Source organism: Myotis yumanensis, unplaced genomic scaffold, assembly GCF_028538775.1.
Source record: "Myotis yumanensis isolate MYYU_CA2020_CCGP unplaced genomic scaffold, mMyoYum1.0.hap1 SCAF_18, whole genome shotgun sequence".
Classification (NCBI taxonomy): Eukaryota; Metazoa; Chordata; class Mammalia; order Chiroptera; family Vespertilionidae; genus Myotis; species Myotis yumanensis.
Genome location: NW_027223769.1, coordinates 27161815 through 27182416, shown reverse-complemented (window position 1 = coordinate 27182416; position 20602 = coordinate 27161815). Strand labels below are relative to the sequence as shown.

Sequence of the window (20602 nt, the reverse complement as noted above, 5' to 3'; positions counted from 1 at the left end):
CAAGTCACCAAATCTCCAAATGCTAATGGTGGGGATGCTGAGTGGTGCCAAACTCTGAAAGGGTTTGCTTTGAAAAATACATAAGGATCATAGTACTCATTATTCAGGCAGGAATTATCCACAGTTGCTAAGTCTATGGGAGGAAAGTTAGTTGAACAGGATATTCTCAGATGATCTCCCCTCAGAGTATAGGTTAATTTCGAAGAGGAAACATTTACCTTTACTGGGAAGAAGCCTGTTGGCCCCTCCTTTATCCAGGTGATCAAAGGGAACATCAATAAAAGGATAAACAGACACCATGTACCTCCTAATGAGATGCACCAAGGGCACACCATCCACCTGTGTAGAGTGAGGACAGTTTGGGGGAAATTGACAATTTGAATGTGTACCATATGTTTATTAATAGTATTTTATCAAAGGTTATAGTTTCTGAAATTGAAAATCACATTGTTGGTTACATAAGAGAATGCCTTTGTTCTTTGGAGATGATTACTCATAAATATTTCAATGTGTTAAGGAACATCATGTCTGCAACATATTCTTGTGAGTTCAGCAAAACAAGACATTATGTAAATGTGTGTCAGCTTTTGTATATAGCAAAATATTAACAACTGGTGAATCTAGGTGAAGCGTACATGGATGCTTAGCACGCTTTTCTGGCAACTTTTGTATAGGTATGACATTTTAAAAGAAAATATGGAAGCCAAAGTTGTAGAGAAGTTGGAACTGATCAACAAAGAGGAACTTGAGAATTCATCAGCTACATGCGATTCACTGTTCCAATTCTAAGCCAGAGCTTGTGCCTTCTCAGGTATCGGATTTGGCGGGATACCGCCAACTGGCTGGAGATCAATCCGGACACCGGTGCCATTTCCACCCGGGCTGAGATGGACAGAGAGGACATTGATCACGTGAAGAACAGCACATACACGGCCCTCATTATAGCTACTGACAATGGTAAGGCCGCCCTTCCTCTCTGGCTTTGCTGCCTCGCCTTGCTCACTTCTTTGCCCCCCACCCTTCTTTTGGAAGCATGAGTTCATTCTTTTTCTTTAACAAAACCATTCTCATTGTCAAAAATGCAAATAATTTCAGTCAAGCTGAAGTTCCTTTTCACCACTTCTCTATACCTGAACCCCACTCCTTCCCCACAGCAGCCAGGCTGTCTGGGTTTAAATCCTAGGATTAAAGCTCAGTGCCTGTGTGACCTTGAACTTATTACCGAACCTTTATGTCCCTCAGTTCCTTTATCTGACAAAATGATAATATCCCGTCAGAACTTAATGAGTTACTATATGTAAAAAGTGCCCAGGAGAGTGCCTGCCACACAGTACATGCTCCGTGAGGACTGTCATTATTTTTATCATCATCATCCGCATTATTAGTTAAGTGTGGTTCCTTCCAGACTATTTCTGTATGTGTGTTTTTAAAAATATTTTTATTGGCCAGCCAGTGTAGCTCAGTGGTTGAACGTCAACCTATGAACCAGGAGGTCACAGTTCGATTCCCAGTCAGGGCACATGGCCAGGTTGCGGGCTTGATCCCCGGTGTTGGGTGTGAAGGAGGCGGCCACTCAATGATTCCCTCTCATCATTGAAAGTTGTTTTCAGTTCTTCACTATTCACATGAGTGAGAAGTAAACATCCTTGCTCATGCCTCTATGTGCAACTACTTCCCTGAAGTGTACTCAGAAGTAGAATTACTTTTTAAAAAAATATATCTTTTTATTGATTTTAGAGAGGAAGGGACAGGGAGAGAGAGAGAGAGAGAAATATTAATGATGAGAGAGAATTATTGATCGGCCACCTCCCACACGCCCCCACTGGGGATCGAGCCCACAACCAGGTCATGTCCCCTTGACCAGAATTGAACCTGGGACCTTTCAGTCTGCAGGCCGATGCTCTATCCACTGAGCCAAACTGGCTAGGGCGCAGAATTACTTTTAAAGAGACCTGCTAGCTTCCTGTGATTAAATTCTCTTCCCCTTTCTCATTTCTCAACCTCCTGAGGTAGTAATTCCAGACTTGATAATCTGGAAAGCAGAGGGGAAGGCAAATACAGCCATGAAGGGGCTCTATTCGCAGAATGCTTTTTTGTTGTTATTAATGCTTGCCCGAGGATATTTTCCTATTGATTTTTAGGGAGAGTGGAAGAGAGAGGGAAAGACAGAAACATCGATGTGAGAGAAACACATCAATTGGTTGCCTCCTGCACGAGCCCCAACCAGGGCCCAGGCTGGGGAGGAGCCTGCAACCAAGGTACGTGCCCTCGACTGGAACCGAACCCAGGACCCTTTGGTTCGCAGTCTGACGCTGTAGCCATTGAGCAAAACTGGCTAGGGCACAGAATGCTTTTGCATAAAGAGAAAGCTAACCCATGGCTTCAGCTGCAGTCCCACACTGGCCAGTTGTCTCTGGCTGCGTGGGCATTCCCTATCCCAGCCTGAGATGAGTTGAGGGAACGGTATCTAAACCAAGGGCCAACAAACTTTCTGTAAAGGCCAGGAAGTAAATATCTTAGGTTTTGTAGGCCATACAGTCTCTGCTACCATTGTAGTCTAGAGGCGCTCATAGGCAGTCTGTGAAGGGAGGAGCATAGCTGTTTTTCTAATTTGGCCAGAATGTGTTCATTCTAAATGATTCCTTAAAATGTTACTTTGTGCTTGCCTCAGTAGTTCTCAGTGTAGGTCAAGAAGAAGAATGAAGTTTCATCAGAAAATCTTTCAGCTCATTAAAAAAAGTTTTCTTTAAAAAAATGTGATACATGCTCATTGTTAAAACATGATAAAGTAGAAAAAAAAAATCTAAAGTAGTAGAAAAAAATCTTTCACCGATGAAAGAAAAACACACATAATGGAATATACACATAATGGAATATTATTCAACCTTAAAAAGGAAGGCAATCCATCACATATTGCAACATGGATGGACAGTGAGGACGTTACGCTAATCGAAATAAGCCAGTCACACAAAGACAAATACTGTACAATTCCACTAACATGAGGATTAAAGTCAAGTTCATAGAAGCAGAAAGTAGAGTGGTGGTTACTAGGAACTGGAGGGGGAACGGGGAATTGTTTCATGGATACAGAGTTTCAGTTTTGCAAGGTGAAAAAGTTCGGTTTCACAACAAGGTGACTGTTGGACTGTACACTTAAAAAGATGGTAAATTTTATGCTATGTGGTTATTGTTTTTTTAACCACTAAAAAAAAAAAAAAAACGGTCAAAAGAAAAATAATCACTACAGTCTTGCCACCCAGGTATAACTATTTACAGGTTTGAGATATAGTCCCCTGGGTTTTATTCCCCACCCCCTATAATATACTAATACAGATGATGATGATGATGATGATGATGATGATTCCTTGAGTATCTTACTTTTTTTTTTTTTTACTACCATATGCTAGCCACTGTATCAGGATATAAAAGAAATGCAAACAGAAGTGTGTAAGGCCTGGCTGGTGCGGCTCAGGCATTGTCCCATGCACCAAAAGCTTGCCGGTTCAATTTTGGTGGGGGCACATGCCCAGGTTGTGAGCTCGATCCCTGGTAGGGGGCGTGCAGGAGGTAGCTGATCGATGTTGCTCTCTCACATCCATGCTTCTCTCTTTCTCTACCTTTCCGTTCCTCTCTCTCTAAAACTCAATAAAAAATATTTTTTAAAAAAGAAGTGTGTATGAGCTTCCAAATCTATTTTGAAAATCTACTTGGAGCTATTTTACAAGGCTCAAACCCTTTGCTAATAACCTTAAAGCCATAGACGTTTAGAAAAGGGAGAACTGGTGGGGGCAAGGCAGACTTCTTAGAGTGGTGGAAATTTAATGAATGAAGAAAGATAGGTGAAAAAGAAAAAAAATAATAATAAAAAAATAAAGATAGGTGAAGAGGAGGAAGGAGGGTGCTCTTGGTATGAGGAATCCTATATAATAAAAGGCTAATATGCAAATTGACCCCTCTACCAGGAGTTTGACTAGGAGTTTGACCAGAGGGTGGGGCCAGCCAGTCTACCACCTGTGGCCCCTTCCCCCAGCCGGCCCAGCCCGATCGGCCCCCACCAGTACATGAATTCGTGCACCGGGCCTCTAATAACTTGAATAATTGTTATCAAGATGGGGAATTAGCATGTCAGACACCTGCCCAACCAGGAGTGAGGATGCCCTGGGATTGGCAGGATAGGAGGCTCTGTGGGCAGGTGACCCCTGAAGAGCCAGGACAAGCTTTGGGTTCAGTCTATGGGAGGCAGTAGGGATTCATCCATGTTTCCGAGCTGTGGTATATCCTATGTATTTCTTTTTAGGTTCTCCACTTGCTACTGGAACGGGAACCCTTCTCCTGGTCCTCTCCGATGTGAATGACAATGCCCCTATACCAGAACCTCGAATTTTGGAATTCTGCCAGAGGGATCCACAGCCTCATGTCATCAACATCATTGACCCAGACCTTCCGCCCAACACATCGCCTTTCACAGCAGAACTAACTCACGGGGCAAGTGTCAACTGGACCATTGAGTACAACGACCCAGGTGGGAACTCGCCTCTCATTTTGGAAACTTTGCTCTAACTTGCGTGCTTCCCCCACCCCCACCCCCACCCTCCCTTCCGAATTCCCTTCTCAACTTGCAGATGGCACCCCTTTCGTTCGATGCTTGTTTCCTTGTCCCCTCTACATTTGAGGCTGCCACCAAACGCCCCCTTTCCCTGCTGGTTGACTCTGGAACATACTGCTCAGTAATCTCCAATCCAAGCAGCTTTGGAACATCTTGAGTTCCTTAATAATCTTACTCGACAGTAAGCACTTTTTCTCTCCTGATCCCATCATTTATTTTTGTTGCTTCCTCTAGAACATGAATCTCTCATTATGAAGCCAAAGAAAACCTTAGAGTTGGGTGACTACAAAATAAACCTCAGGCTGGAAGATAACCAGAACAAAGACCAGGTGACCACCTTAGAGGTGTATGTGTGTGACTGCGAAGGGGCCGTCAGCAGCTGTAGGAGGAACGCACCCATTGTCGAAGGTGGATTGCAGCTTCCTGCCATCCTGGGGATTCTTGGAGGCATCCTTGCTTTGCTAAGTAAGTACAGCTGACGAGTGTACTTTGCCTTCTGAAATAGGGGAGGTTTATCACTTGCTGAACATTTCAGAGGTCAGAGGTCCAGGACTGGAAGGCCACCTGTTGTATTAATTCAGCAGGGGGCCCAGTCCTTCTGTTTTACTGTTCTTTCAATCCATCAGGGTAGTACTTCTCAAGCTCATGGGCAGACAAATGACCTGTACCTCTTTGTTTGTTTGTTTTTTTTACCTCTGTCTCTCCGTAACATGACAGTTTTGATCCAGTAGGTTTGGGGCGGGGCCTCAGATTCAGCATTTCTAACCAGCTCCCACGTGATGCTGGACATGGCGGGTCCTGAGACCAACTCAGGGCAGCAAGGCCTTGGGATGCTGTCCTCATCAGCGTGGTTGAAGCCAACCAGCTCACCTCCGCACATTCCATCCTAGAGGGATGATCGAGGAAGGGGAAGGGACACATCACCTTCACTCACACCCCCTTGGCCCAAACATAGCCACACCTGGAAGTCCCCGCTCTAACTGGGTCACCATGTGCTCGATTAAAACTTAGCAGAGAGCAGGGGTGGAGTGTGGGGTGAACAGTGAGTATCAATGACTGAAAGAATGAAGGAGAAAAAGGATACTGGGAAAATTTTGGCGGTTTCTGCTGTAGTGTTTAAAACTGATACTATCTAACCCTAGCCCACCTAGGGTTGACACAGATGTTTTTACAGTTTCAAAAAAATCGATTTGTTGTCCCACTTATTTCTACGTTCTTGTATGTGCTCAGTCCCCCTGGGTAGTACTTCTCAGGGTAGTACCAGTCCCTCAGGTAGTAGCATTCTTGTATAGTTGCTTCTTGTATGTGCTCTGACCAAGGATCAAAGCTGCAACCTTGGCATACGGGGACGATACGCTACCCAGCTGAGCTACCCGGCCAGGGAGGAATCTGGTATTTCTTCCAGGGGATCTTCTTGTTCTAACAAGAACAAAGATAGCAGCCATCTTTCATTCTATGAAACACTATAATCAATTTTATGCCCATAATCAGCCTATCTTGTGGCTTTGAATCTTGCTGTGACATAGTATCTTCTATGTCTGAGCTATCAGCTGTTAAGTGTGTATACATTTTTTGGGACACCCTATATATTTTTTTCATTTATAATAAACAGTTTGAAATTTTTAAAACATTAAATGTTAATTGTATATCTTAGAATTATCCCAAGATCAGATGAAAACCCTGGGAATTAAACAGCTTTTAAAGCTTGCTTAGATGATTTTACCTTAAGAGAAGATAAGGTATATACCAGGTGATTTTTAATAGTCTATGCCCCACCCCTATAATGGATTAACAATAATATGCATGTGTCAAATCACATTTAGGCTGGCCCCACCCTGCTCGCAAAATTTCAGTGGCATCAGTTCGCTCAGAACCAAAGTCCTTCCAATGGTCCACGTGTCCTGGCCACCCCTCTGACCTCCTCAACACTTCTTTCCCCCTCACGCATCCTGCTACAGCCACGCTGACCTCCCCTTCCTGAATCACACCGTGCAAGGCCTTTACTGGTACCATGTCCACTGCTTGGAACACTTTCCTTCAGATTTTGGAAAATAACCGATTGGTTTCAGATCCAGTTGTGAATTCAAGACCACGCTTGAATGCACATACTGTCCGGTCTGCTGTAATGCGTATGTTACCTGCAGGGATGTGAGCATCGCCACGTGGGTTGTCCAACAGCCATCCGTCTGGCATGCGAGGCAGTGTGCGCTGACAGTCGCCGCTTATGGCTTTCTTGACCTCTGTCTTCCCCTTACAGTCCTGATTCTGCTGCTGCTGCTGTTTGTCCGGAGGAAGCGGGTGGTCAAAGAGCCCTTACTGCCCCCAGAAGATGACACCCGGGACAACGTGTACTACTATGATGAAGAAGGAGGTGGAGAAGAGGACCAGGTGGGTTTTAAAAACTGTGGTAGAAATCTTAGTGGCAGGTTATTTGAAAGAAGCAATGGTGCCGAGACCGGTTTGGCTCAGTGGATAGAGCGTTGGCCTGCGGACTGAGAGGTCCCAGGTTCGATTCCGGTCAAGGGCATGTACCTGGGTTGCGGGCACATCCCCAGTGGGAGATGTGCAGGAGGCAGCTGATCAATGTTTCTCTCTCATCGATGTTTCTAACTCTCTATCTCTCTCCCTTCCTCTCTGTAAAAAATCAATAAAATATATATAAAAAAAAAAAAAAAGAAAGAAGCAATGGTGAGAGGGCGGACATTGGAAATAGCTCTGTGTCATTTTGTAGATTATGTTTTTTTAAAGCCTTGCCCAAGAGCATAGACATTGTCACTAGCCATCGTCATCCACACAACATGGCTTACATTTATTGAATGCGTACCGTTCTGCCCTCAAGTTACTGAACAGAGGCACAGAGCAGTTAAGCAACTTGCCCAAAGTCACACAGCTAGGAAGCACTAGAACCAGGCAGTCTGACTCCAGAGCCTACTCTCCTCGTTGCTAGTCTCAGGAAATGAACTTCATTCAAGTTATCTTTGACATGGAGCAGCTGATCTGGCTTCATATTTTTTCCCCTTGAGTTATTTTAGCTATGCTAAGCTGTTTTTTTTTTTTTTTTTAACTTTTTGTAAATATTAAATCTTTAGGTTTTCTTTATTTGTCCTGATTTCGAGGTGGTCTTAACTTGCCTTACCCTGGAGTTTTACCAGAGAAGTTTTAAAAGTCTGCTGTTTTTAGAAAGGGAAGCATCAGACCCATTACAGAGTCCTGATAGTGTGGGAAGGGCGTGAATATTTGCTGAATAATAATCTAATAATCATACCTTGTGAGAAGGTAATAAGGTACAGCCATCTCCATCTCTACCTGCAAGCGTTTCTCATAATCCTCTTGTGCTATACTTCCTTCCAATGCTGTTTTGGAGACTCCTTGGTTGAAAACTACCATTTCAGCTTACACTGGCACGTGCCTGCAAATCTATAGTTGGCAGTGAAGGCATTAGCCAGTACCATAACCTGTAAACCAAACAGAACCCTGTTTCTGATTTACTCTTTGTTATACGTTTACCTTTTTCTCCAAAGGACTTTGACCTGAGCCAGTTGCACAGGGGCCTGGATGCTCGGCCGGAAGTGACTCGCAATGATGTGGCGCCAACCCTCCTGACTATGCCCCAGTATCGGCCCCGCCCTGCCAATCCCGATGAAATTGGAAACTTCATTGATGAAGTAAGTCGGCAAAGTCAAAAGCCAAGGCACAACTCATCTCTTAACTTAGAAAGGAGCCTTTGTGTCCAAAGTTGGAGAGAGTCTAGATTCTTTCCTTCGCCACATTGTCATCTTTCATGATCCCTGAGCCCTATTTTTGTGTGTCTCATCTGAATTTCAGAAATACCATTTCGAATGGATCTTAGTGAACTGGGAAGTCCATATGGCAACACCAGGAATTACTTGAAAGGACTGAATAGAATTAGAAATGAAACGAAAGAGATACAGAGTAGATCCTGTTTGGTTTCTGGGTGGCATCTGTCCATCCAGGTCGATTGGTGCTTCTATCTTCCCTCCTTACAAAGAACTTACCGTTTTCATTTTTAGGGGGGAAAATATTCTGCATATTTCCCCTTAACTTTGTTTTCATTAACATGTCATGTCTATCGTCGGTGCAGTTTGTATAAATTTACCTTGCTGGTGTTGATTGCTACCGGGGTTCTACAGGGTGATGGTTGCATTGTCATGCGGTCCACTTTGCTTGAGGCATCAAGAGAAGGCATCTTTTATTTTTTATTTATTTATTTTTTAATGTGCCTCAAGCATGAAACAGCTCTGGCCACCCAGACAGGCATCAAGCTAGGATGAACTAAGGGCTGCATGTCTGTTCTGCCCCTGATTGATATAAGAGCAACACCACCAATCAGGTGTCTCCTTGCCCATTGCCAGGGGGTAAGAGAAGGCATCTTGCCTAAGATGTCAGGTGTGTGGCTCCTTTCATTGAAAGATCCTGTTTTCTTCCTCCTTCTTTAGAACTTGAAGGCGGCCGACAGCGACCCCACGGCTCCCCCTTACGACTCTCTGCTCGTGTTTGATTACGAAGGAAGTGGTTCCGAAGCTGCTAGTCTGAGCTCCCTGAACTCCTCGGAGTCAGACCGAGACCAGGACTATGACTACCTGAATGAATGGGGCAATCGCTTCAAGAAGCTGGCAGATATGTATGGAGGTGGCGTGGATGATTAGGGGACTCAAGGCAGATGAGGAGAGAGATGGGTCCCTATACCCGTGTGCTGGGAAATGTAGGAATAATTTTTCTGGAGGTCTTTCAGCTCCCCTTATGTGAGATGAATATCTGGGGAAGAGAGACGGATCAGTGATGCCGCTAGGGTAGTTATAATTTCCACTTTGTAGATCTAATCTGTATGTTAGAAAGATTTTGACTTATTCCGTGAGTCCTCTCTTTCTCTCATCACTCTTTACAAGCTTGCAACTTGCAGATTTTTTTTTAAGGGCGATGTCTCATTTTTAAAAGGAAGGGGTGGGGTTGAATGCCCTATTGTTTTTATATACATTAAATTTAATTTTTAATTTTTTTTTATCCTATCACTGCTTGGGTGTCCCATGTTCCAGTATCCACTCTCACTCCTCAATCTACATTACCCCAGACAGGACTTCTGTGAGGCAGAAACTATGGGGCCCTTTTAGGGTACGAGGCTGTGTCTTAGTCTGGCCATATTGTGACTGGGTATTGTATACTCTTCAGGTCTTAAACAGTTTTCTTTTTTCATCTCCTAAGTGCGTAACTTGAAACGGACATCTACCCATTTACTTGTTCTGAGTCAGAATGTTTTTTATGTGAATGTCCTTATGGGGGTGCTTTGGTTCTAAACAAGGAGCCTTGATCAGAAACAGCAATGAGTTTTCAGGTGCCACTTAACTTTTTATGTTTATCACAAAAACTTAAAAGAGCCCGATGTACTTGGAGACTCGGAACAGTGCCGAAAGTGTGGCAGCCAAAGAGAGAAGATGGCTTTTCACAGCTGACGGAGAACATGAGAAGTGGGCTTGGAGATGGCAGGAGGAATTGTCGCGGAGCCTGGCGAGTTAGCAAACTGAGGCTGGGAATGGTGGACATGGCTTTACCTCTAGCCCTGAAAATTCTCGAAAAAATGGGAAGAATCTCAACATGTGTTTCCTACCCAGATCTCAAGACCATGGTCCATAGAATCCCCAAGTGCTTGCTTCTGTTGATGTCCACAGGAAGTAGTGGCTGATCTGGACACACATGCCCCCAAATCCGAGAAAACAGAATATTAGGAACTCCAATTTTTTTCCTGGGGGGTAAGGAGAACCTCGATTGAGATATTCTTTTAGTTGAGACTATCAAAAACATTTGACAACCACAGAAAATTGCTTACTGTCCATCAACTGTTTTTCGAAGGAAAAAAATCATCCCTGCAACCACTTCTTGGAATTGTCTTGATTTTTTTTTTTTTCAGAATTTTATTATGAGTAATAATAAAATTATTATGGGATAAAAACTACATAAAATGAAATTTATTAAAACATTTAATAATAAAACCTCAGACCTCACGTGGGCTTCTCAGCAGGAGGGAGGGAGCTGTCACCAGCCTGCAGCTCCACTGGCCTCCATGTAATGCCTTAATGCTGATGGGCTCGCATGGAATCAGGAGATTTGGTGGGAGCTGGCAGGGCTGCAGGGTCTTGGCGAGAGGGCCCAGGTGCGGAGGCTGGAGGTCTGCTGTATGTATGGTCTCTCAGGTGGACAGACTGGACAGATGGGGCCTGAGTTTCTTTCTCACCTTCTGGGAGAGCCGGATGGAGGTCGGGGCCGCTCTCTTGGACAGATCTACCACCCATCCTGGGAAAGTAACAGACTATTCGTTCATTCTCTGTTTCCTCCTGGTCACTCTGTGGTCCCATCCCTTTCTGGACCTCCAAGGGTCTGGAGGGCCCCTGTTCTAGATGACGATCCGCCATTGGCTGCAGACTTGTGAATCTCCGGTTGTGAGCTGGACGCTCTGGACCTCCGAACCTGCCTGATAAGAGTCAGAATCTGTCTTGATTTTTTAAGCAATTTAAACTCTAATGTAGTTCTGCATAGACAGTCACTATAGTTTTGAGTGTATATGTGTGCGGGTGCTGATAATTTCTATTTTCTTTGGGGGATGGAAAAACAATTCAGGCTGATAAAACGTATTCCTAAATATTCATTTTTATAAATTTTATTAAAGAATTTTGTTAAATCATTGTCAAACTTGTTTTATTTGATTGCACCACAATCCCAGGCAACACAAATGATAGATGACCTCAGTCTAAACATGGAGAAAGGAGCTTTATATTCAGATGACCTCTCCAGAGCTTTGTTTTTTCTGTTGTGCACAAAGTGGAAGAGAAACTGCATTTTCAAGGTCACTTTATTTGAAAAACATCCCTTCATGCCCTCGCTGATTTGGCTCAGTGGATAGCGCGTCGGCCTGTAGACGGAAGGGTCCCGGGTTCGATTCTGGTCAAGGGCTGCGGGCCTGATCGCCAGTAGGGGGCATGCAGGAGGCAGCCGATCAATGATTCTCATCATTGATGTTTGTATCTCTCCCTCCCACTTCCTCTCTGAAATCAATAAAAATATTTTTTTTAAAGGTCCAAAATTATAAAAAGAAAAACATCTATTCATGTGCATGTTGTAAAACCAATACAATTCCTTTGGCAATGAGAGAGGACTGGGCTGAGCTGAGGGTAAGAAGTAGAGCTTCAAACAACATTCAGTCAGCAAAGTTAATATAGACCAGAGGCTCTCTAACAGGGTAGATGGTGGCCCCCTCCCCCAGGAGATATTTGGCAATTTCTGGATATGTTTTGGTTGTCATGACTGGGGAGGTGCTGCTAATGTCAAGTCAAGGCCAGGGAAGCTGCTAAACATCCTGCAATGCACAGGACAGCCCCGCAAACAAAGAATTATCAGGCCCCAAATGGCAATGGTGCCTCTGAGAAATCCTGGGATAGGCCTTTGACTTTTCCCTGCTGGAGGGGTATAACTTTTTAAACTCTTAAAAATTTTAAATTGTAAACTATATATAACATTTTATTATTTTTAGGTGTACAGTTAAGTTGTATTCTATACATTAACAGGGGTTTAATAATGGTGACATTGTTCACTAGGACAATCCTTATTCATAGGAGACAAATGATGAATCTAGGGGTAAAGTGTTAATGCTGTCTGGAAAGTAACAATTTGAGAAAAAAGCATATCAACAGAATGCAAAAGCAAACGCGAAAAAATGTTCACAACGACTGCGCCTGTGTTCGCTGCGTTATTCACAACAGTCAAAAGGTGGAAACAACGCAGATGTCCATCGGTGAATGAGTATATTAAACAAAAGGTGGCATACACATAACATGGAATATTATTCAGCCTTAAAAAGGAGAAAAATCCTGCCCTGGCTGCTGTGGCTCAGTGGGCTGGGCATCCTCTGCACCAGGCGGTTGCTGGTTTGATTCCTGGTCAAGGGCACATACCCCAGTTGTGAGCTTGATCCCTGGTAGCGGGCATGCAGGAGGCAGTGGATCCATGTTGTGCTCTCACGTCCATGTTTCTTGCTTCCTCTTCTTCCTCTCCTGAAAAATCAATAAACTATTCTTTAAAAAAAAAAAATCCTGACACATGCTACAATGTGAATACTTATACCACTGAATTGTTTACTTTAGAATGGTTGATTATATGTTATGCATATCTTACCTTAATAAAAAGAAGTTTGACATGGGAGTATAAAATGGTTGCATAACATTGTGAATGTACTTATTGCCACTGAGTCATACACTTAAAAACGGTAAATTTCATGTCTTACAGTAATAAAATATAGGGGGAAATATGATAAAGACAAATAAGATGGTCCTCCCATGAATAAAATAGAATTGTTTACAGAGTACCTACCATAAGCAAGGCGCTGTATCAGCAAGGAAATGTAACTTCTGAAAAAGACTACTGTAGAAAGCGGCTACAGTGTTTGGACAGGTTCAAGCCTTGGACTAATGAGAGGGCACAGTCCTCTCATTGCCACGTGCAGGTCCCAGCTTGGAGGGCAGAGCCCTCCCAGCACAATTATAGCCAAGAGCTATAGTTGTAAGCTTGAACCTATGGTCCGAACATGTCCTGAGTGATGTGGGCTTGATAAGAGTTCAGGTGCATGTAACTGAGTAGGATTGAAACCCACGAGAATGTTGTAAACATCTTGACCACACCCTTACTTTGTCTCGTGGAATCAGGCTATAAAATAAAGATTCGGCTTGTAGTCTGTGGCGCTGTTGCTAGCTCTCCATCAGAGAGGACAGCGTCCCACCCAGACCCAGCTTTCATTCTCTTGTCTGTCTTTTCTCAATCCTTCACCGCCCCCTCTCAGGGTCACCGAACCTGGCTGAGCTGGCATGGCACATAAGGCGCCCAATGTGGAGCTGAGTATGCCATGGCCGTGCTGGCTCGCCACAGACTACTGAGAAGGTAGCAGGCCTAGCCAGGAGCCTGGATGATGGGAGGCCTGGAGAACCGTGCCTCCGTTTCCCTCCTGCTAGTTCTGCAGGTCCTGCCAAGGTGGTATGTGGAGAAGACGGGAGCCGTCCTGCCCGAGTTCAAATTCTGGCTCCGTACTTTAGTATTTAACCTTCCCCTCTCCTGTTTCCTTATCTCCAATAGGAAGATAACTGTTTCTACTTCATAGGCTGTGAAGCTAGGTGAGCTGAAATGTCTAAAGCTTTTAGAAGAGTGCCTGGCTCACGGAAGTGCCTTTCTTCCTATTGTCGAATAAGGGGCACAGCAAGGGAGTTTTGAGTAGAGGAAATCATTTAAGCAGAAGCAGGCTGATAGAAAAGACCAAGCCAGACTGGATTTAGTGGGTCAGATAAACTATTAAAGTGTGTTGAGCAGAACTATATGACCCAAAGTGGTGTTCTGTGAAGGTGCATCTGTTTGCAGGGTTGATGAACTGGCCTGGGGAGGGGAAGAGACAGCAAAGAGCCTCTGAATTTTGAGTTGAAATAGAGATAAAGGGATCCAGAATATACCCCTAGTGAAGAAGTGTTCGTTTCCCCCCCCAAACTCCCCTTATCTGCCTAAAAGCAGAGGCTCCCAAAAGAATTCAACAGTCATAAATCTCCCCGGGAGTTTCACAACCAGGGAGGGTAGAAATGAGCACTACTGGGATAGGAAATCACCAACAGATATTGTCACAAAACTATCATATCTTCCATTTATTCATTTATTTTTCCTCAAAGTCACTTGTTTTCCCTTCACTGCCCTTTCTCTCCCTCCCCTTTCCTTATTAAGATAGCATACAAGCCCCCAATTCTAACCACCTCGTCGAGGCACATTTTTCTGTGAATTCTTTAGGATGTGAATAAACATCTGGTTTTTCTCTTGCTTATCTGTCTTTCGTCAGTTTAAATCACAGGCCCTATATCCAAAACCTCAGTAGATAAAGTTCCCCTCAGACAGGGATCTGCTTGATGCTAAAGGGAGAGGTAATATAAAGGTAAAACCTTTCCTTTAAGATAAGTGAAAAGAAGCTTCAGTGATGTCTTTTGTGGAGTGGGTGGTGGGGGTTCTCACAGAGACTAAGGTTTTCAGACCGATAGGGTAAGAATTTAGGGGTCAGTTATGAAAGATGGAATGCAACCACCCCACTTATCACATGTGGCATTATTAGGTAGAAACCCTTAACTTGCTGGGGTCTTTGTTGGCGATTCTGTTTCTGTAAATCAGTGATTGATAACTATTGGATACCAAAAGCCTTGTTAGTTCTGAGTTGACCAATTTTCTATCTGCTTCGTTAGGTCTCCCATTGTTTTCATTCAGTACATGAATATTTTCATACTGAAATACATATTGTTTCACGATAAACTACTTCTAATTTCCTTCTTGATGTAGCGGTTAATTGTGCATCCAGGCAGGTTGTGTTAGCTGTGGGTCCACTCCACCCGCCAGGGCAATAGAGTGGGAAGGAGAAAGTATCAGGACAAATGGGCGTTCCCGCCATGCCGGCCCCGCCCACATCGGTGGCCCCGCCCCCAGCGCTGCGCGCATGCGCAGCACCTGCCACACTCAAGATGGCGGCGGGCCCGGTCCGCCTCTAGGCGCCTGAGCCGGTCGCAAGTGGCGCGCGCCACTCCAGTCATGGCGGACCCCGGGCTGGCCGCGGGTGGCGGTCCCCTGGAAACATGCGGTCTGGAGCGGATTTTGGAGGCGCTGAGGCTGCTGCTGAGCCCGGGAGGTGAGAGGACGGACCACGGCGCCGGGCCGCATTGGGGACTCGCAGGGCCGCCAGTCTCCCACGGCCGCTCTGACGCCCGCACGGTGCGCCCCTCAGGCCCTCGCGGGGCTTCAGGGCCGGAGGCCGCCCCGCCCCCGGGGCTTTGGGCACTGTCTGCCCAGCCTCCTCTTTCCCGTGAGGAAGCCCAGGCTGCAGGAGGGATGGGAGTCCGTGGACACTGGTACCAACCAGGCTCTCTCGAGCGCTGCCCTCTGCCAGACACTGCGCACGCGCCTTGGGTAGTGGTGGCTCCCAGTCCCGGTGCAGCATCCGCGGCAGCTACTGCGGAAACAGCTCCGGAGACGCGGTCCTCGGGACGGTGAAGTGAGGTCCCAACCTCTGGGGGGCGCAGGGCCTCACGTGGACGCTGGAGATGTGTGCAAAATGCCAGGGAGTCCCCCAAAAGCAAGCAGTGACGTTTGAGCTGGGTTTGGGGAGAGTATTTAGGGATTCACCGTCTGGGGCGGATTTACAATCACTTTTCATCTTTGGTGGTGACTTGACAGGATGTTCCCAATTTAGAATCTTTTAAAAAAATATATATTTTATTGATTTCTTACAGAGAGGAAGGGAGAGGGATAGAGAGTTAGAAACAATGATCAGCTGCCTCCTGCACACTCCCCACTGGGGATGTGTCCGCAACCAAGGCACATGCCCTTGACCGGAATCAAACCTGGGACCCTTCAGTCCGCAGGCCAATGCTCTATCCACCGAGCCAAACCGCTTAGGGCCCCAATTTAGAATCTTAAGGCCCCCTGGGAGCCCGGCGCGCACCCTTCACAGCCAGGCACGCCCAAGCCTCACCGAAGACTAAGTCACCCACCCAGGATCATGCGCTCATATTATTATCCCAGATGCTCTCTGGAGCTTTGAGAAGGGACACAGCTGAAGTGTCTGTTTTGGGGTAAGGGGTTCAGGGTGAGCAAGGTAAGGTACATGAAGTGTCATGTGAAGTGATGTTTCATGTCTCAGATTTTGAGACTTGCCCTCTTCCCCCCCACCACCTCCCTCCCAAACTGCAAACACTCCCACAAACATTATACCCTACCTGGGGTGACGTGAAAAGAAGTGATTAATAATAGTCACTGAGTGCCTAAGAAGTATCAATCCCTGTACTATGCCGATTATTATAATTTAACTAGAGGCCCGATGCACAAAATTTGTGCAAGAGTAGGCCAGCCTTCACCCGGCTGCCAGCACCGGCTTCCCTCTGGCACCCAGGACCCGGGCTTCCCTCCAGCCGCCAGCACCTAGGACCTGGGCTTCCCTCACAGGCCCAGCTTCATCCGGAAGGATGTTCAGAAGGACATCTGGTCTAATTAGCATGTTACGCTTTTATTATTATAGATTCTCACAACAATCACGTGAGCTAGGTATTGCTTGTATTCCATTTTACTGCGGTTGGAGATTGCTCAGTGACAGTCTAGCGAGTGGCAAAGCTAGGGTTTGAATTCAGGTGGCTTCCACTGTAGTGTGGTGACTACACCACTTTGCCCCAACAAAGAATTAAACCGCAAAGTAGAGTTCTAACTTACTAATCAAGAGGTCACTTGTCTAGCAACTGCAACTCTCTCACATATGGCTGAGGAAAAGGTTAAATCAGCAAAACAATTTGGAAGTAATCATCTGTCACAAAGCACATGTACTTCATTTACAGAAGACCTCTAAATCTCAAAGAGTATGTGGTGGGATTACATACATGAACTTATTAAATTACTCTTTTTCAAATAGGAATGCTTAGATCCCTATTTGAAAAAGAATAATTTACTTAGTGTCATTAAATGATATTATTTTGCACATATAGTCTGTTGTATATTGAGTGAATCTGCCCACTGTTTTCTTTTATCAAATCTTTCGCTGAAGGAATTTAAAGTGCATTATGATATTCAGATGTCCCTGATGGGCAGAGGATCTTGAGCAGACAGGATGAAAGTAATTGGTTAAAGTTACATCCCCCTGGTTAAACTTTTTTTTGATCTATAAATTGACTACCTTTGAGGTAATATTTACTGAGAGTTAACTGTTTCTAGTATTTTGTCCTCTGTGCTGTTGGAGATGCAAATTTGTATAACAACTTGTGCTCTCAAGCGTCTTGTCTGTTTGGGGGAAATGGTACCACACCTATAAACTAAAAGGCAATCGACATGGCAAGAGAACACTAGTGCTGAATGGATGGTACAGATAGAGTTGGTTAGAGGAATTCTCCATGGGTGAGGCCACAGGAGGAAGAAGAATTGAGTCTAGATGGGAATTACGTAGACGGGAAGGAAGATATCACCATTCTTTCACTTTTGAGCCACCAAACGTTCTGCTGCATTAAGCATTTCTCTTCCCCTGACTTCCATTTCTATTCTCAGTCATGGGGCAAATAAGAATATTTCTACCTCCACTTTTAGGAAAAATGGGGGCCATCTCAACAATAGTTTTCTTAAAAAATAACTTTTCTAAATACTAAATATAGTTTCACTGGGGGAGAAGGGGCTGAAAATTCCAGTAACTTACAAATAAGAAAAGTGTATCACACTCATTCTTGCATGCCACATCGTTTGCACTTTGAACTTAATAAAAAGTACCATGCAAATCGTGAAGTCTGCTTTTAAATGTCACAAAGCATAGATATTTAAATTGCTGATTGGAAAGAGTAGATGATGCTGTTCACGAGGGCAGCATTTCCCGAAGTGTGATAGGAATGGCTCTAGGTGATGGGTAGGAAAACATTTCGAGGCTGAATAGTGTAGTGAAGTGATCAGGAGTTTGGCTCTGGAGCCAGACTGCACAAGTTGAATATGCCCTGGAAATAATAATGATTAATGACTAATAATAGTCCTTGCATCAGAGTTGTTGTGAGACTTGAGTTAAATACATAAAGCTTAGAAAAATATATTAGCTATTATAATTTAAGTTTAAAAATGATTTAATTTGAAGAAATAAAGCAAATTACAATATAGCTGGTACTCCGATAAATGACAAAAATTGTGGAAATGCTATGTGACTGAAATTTGGAAAACATTGTTTTAAGGCAGCAATCTCAAACTTTTTGGTTTCAGCACTTTTTTACACTCTTAAAAATTGCTGAGGACTTAAAAGAGATTTTCTGTGGGTTATATGTATCAATATTTGCTGTATTAGAAATGAAGACCTTAAGAGAAACCTTTTACATTTATTTTAAAACTAGAGGCCCGGTGCACAAAAATTTGTGCACTGGGGGGGGGGGGATCCCTCAGCCCGGCCTGTGCCCTCTCGCAGTCTGGGACCCCTCCGGAGATAACGACCTGCTGGCTTAGGCCTGCTCCTGGGTGGCAGAGGGCAGGCCCAATCCCTAAGTGCAGCCCCTGGTCAGGCTCAGAGCAGGGCCGATTGGGGAGTTGGGGCGCCGCCCCATCATGCACAGAGCAGGGCGGATCGAGAGGTTGCAATGCCACCCTCAGTCACTTTCAGGGTAGACTGATTGGGGGGTTGGGACACCACCCCCTGTTACACTCAAGGCAGGGTCGATGGGGAGGTTGCGGCGCCACCCCCTGTCACTCACAGAGCAGGGCCGATCAGGGGGTTGGGGCGCTGCCCCCTGTCACTCACAGAGCAGGGCCAATCAGGGGGTTGCGGCGCCATCCCCTGTCACTCACAGAGCAGGGCCCATCAGGGGGTTGAGGAGCTCCCCCCTGTCACTCACAGAGTAGGGCCGATAGGGGAGCTGGGGCACCGCCTCCTGTCACACACAGAGCAGGGAAGATCAGGGGGTTGGGGCGCTGCACCCTGTCACACTCAGGGCAGGGCCAATGGGGAGGTTATGGCTCTACCCTGTCACACACAGAGCAAGGCCCGTGGAGGGGGGTTGGGGCGCCACCCTCTATCACCCACAGAGCAGGGCCGATCAGGGGGTTGGTGCGCTGCACCCTGTCAAACACAGAGCCGCAGGGCAATCGGGGGATTGGGGAGCTCCCCCCTATCAGGCACAGAGCAGGGCTGATCAGGGGGTTTGGGCGCTGCCCCCTGTCACGCTGATCCCGGTGCCAGGAGCCTCGCTGCTCCGCTGATCCCGGTGCCGGGAGGCATATTACCCTTTTACTATATAGGATAGAGGCCTGGTGCACGGGTGGGGGCCGGCTGGTTTGCCCTGAAGGGTGTCCTGGATCAGGGTGGGGGTCCCCACTGGGGTGCTGGCTGAGGGGCTGAGGGCTGTTTTCCCACTGGCAGTTGACTAAAAGCTCCCAACCACTCCTTGTTTTCTTTTTTTTTTTTTTTTTATTCTGGGCCAGCTTTAGCTCTGAGGCCTCGCTGCTGAAAACATGGATACAATGTTGCGGTCCGGGGCTGACTGACAGCCGGTTTTGTTTAGCTTCTTATTTGCAACATATAATAGTTGCTTAGAGTTGCAGTTGAGAGTCCTGTGTCCCTGGAGGAAGCAAACCTCCTTGCTCGCTTCAGTGCATGGCTGCTGGCCGCCATCTTGGCTGACAGTTAATTTGCATAAGGATACGCTGATTAGCCAATGGGAAGGGTAGCGGTCGTACGCCAATTACCATGTTTCTCTTTTATTAGTGTAGATAATATTAATTTTAAAATAGATAAAAATAACATTAATAAACCATTACATGCTAACATAATGACATTTCTCATGAAAATTATATTTTGCAAAATAAAATAAATTAGTGGGAAGAATGTCATTGTTTTACATTTTTGCAAATTTTCTTAATGTCTGGCTTATTAGAGGACAGCTCAATTTTTATATTTGCTTCTCCATTCACTCTGTTGTGATAGGTTGTTCTGATTGAAACAGATGAAGAAAGGCTAGACTCACATATATATGTGGTTGGAAAAGGGAGGAAACTTCAATCACCTTTTCAGATAATTGTGTATATTTATTTATTTAAGTATTTTAAAATTTATTTTTAGAGAGAGAGGAAGGGAGAGAAGAGAGGAGAAAAATTGATGTGAGAGTGGAATGCCTTTATTTTCAAGTAGATTTTATTTTTATTACCAATAGAGGGCAGAAAAGACTACTTTTTTTTAAGGGACTCGATAAACAGCTTTTGCTTTAAATCACTTTCTTTGTGTCCCATGTTTGGGTTCAAACATCTTATAAAGTCACAGGAAGTCACTTAGAGGTTGTTTAGTGATCTTCATGGTTAGTGGCAACAAGCTGGGAGAGCACTTACTTACTTTTTAGGTATCTTTAGCCAAAGGAACCACATATTCACGCCCATGGGTCAGAATACTTACCCTGGACAGCCCTAGAGAAGCAATGGAAAATT

The 20602-nt window shown here is 45.0% G+C and overlaps 2 protein-coding genes and 1 pseudogene across 2 annotated transcripts in view; 2 read left to right on the top strand and 1 right to left on the bottom strand.

Moving 5' to 3' along the window:
* The window catches only part of CDH1 (cadherin 1), a 74904-nt gene extending 63603 nt beyond the window's left edge, over positions 1–11301 (top strand). Inside the window, exons 11-16 of the mRNA XM_070398488.1 lie at positions 812–957; positions 4298–4522; positions 4841–5071; positions 6864–6994; positions 8128–8271; positions 9064–11301. Coding sequence (XP_070254589.1) covers positions 812–957; positions 4298–4522; positions 4841–5071; positions 6864–6994; positions 8128–8271; positions 9064–9273 — 1087 coding nt within the window. The 3' untranslated portion in view covers positions 9274–11301. The remainder of the gene's footprint in view (positions 1–811; positions 958–4297; positions 4523–4840; positions 5072–6863; positions 6995–8127; positions 8272–9063) is intronic.
* On the bottom strand, positions 8840–8984 carry LOC138997462 (small nucleolar RNA SNORA48; annotated as a pseudogene).
* A 3821-nt stretch (positions 11302–15122) lies between the features above and the next one.
* TANGO6 (transport and golgi organization 6 homolog) overlaps positions 15123–20602 on the top strand; it is a 144849-nt gene continuing 139369 nt past the window's right edge. The window contains 2 exon segments of the mRNA XM_070398934.1: positions 15123–15170; positions 15173–15311. Coding sequence (XP_070255035.1) covers positions 15123–15170; positions 15173–15311 — 187 coding nt within the window.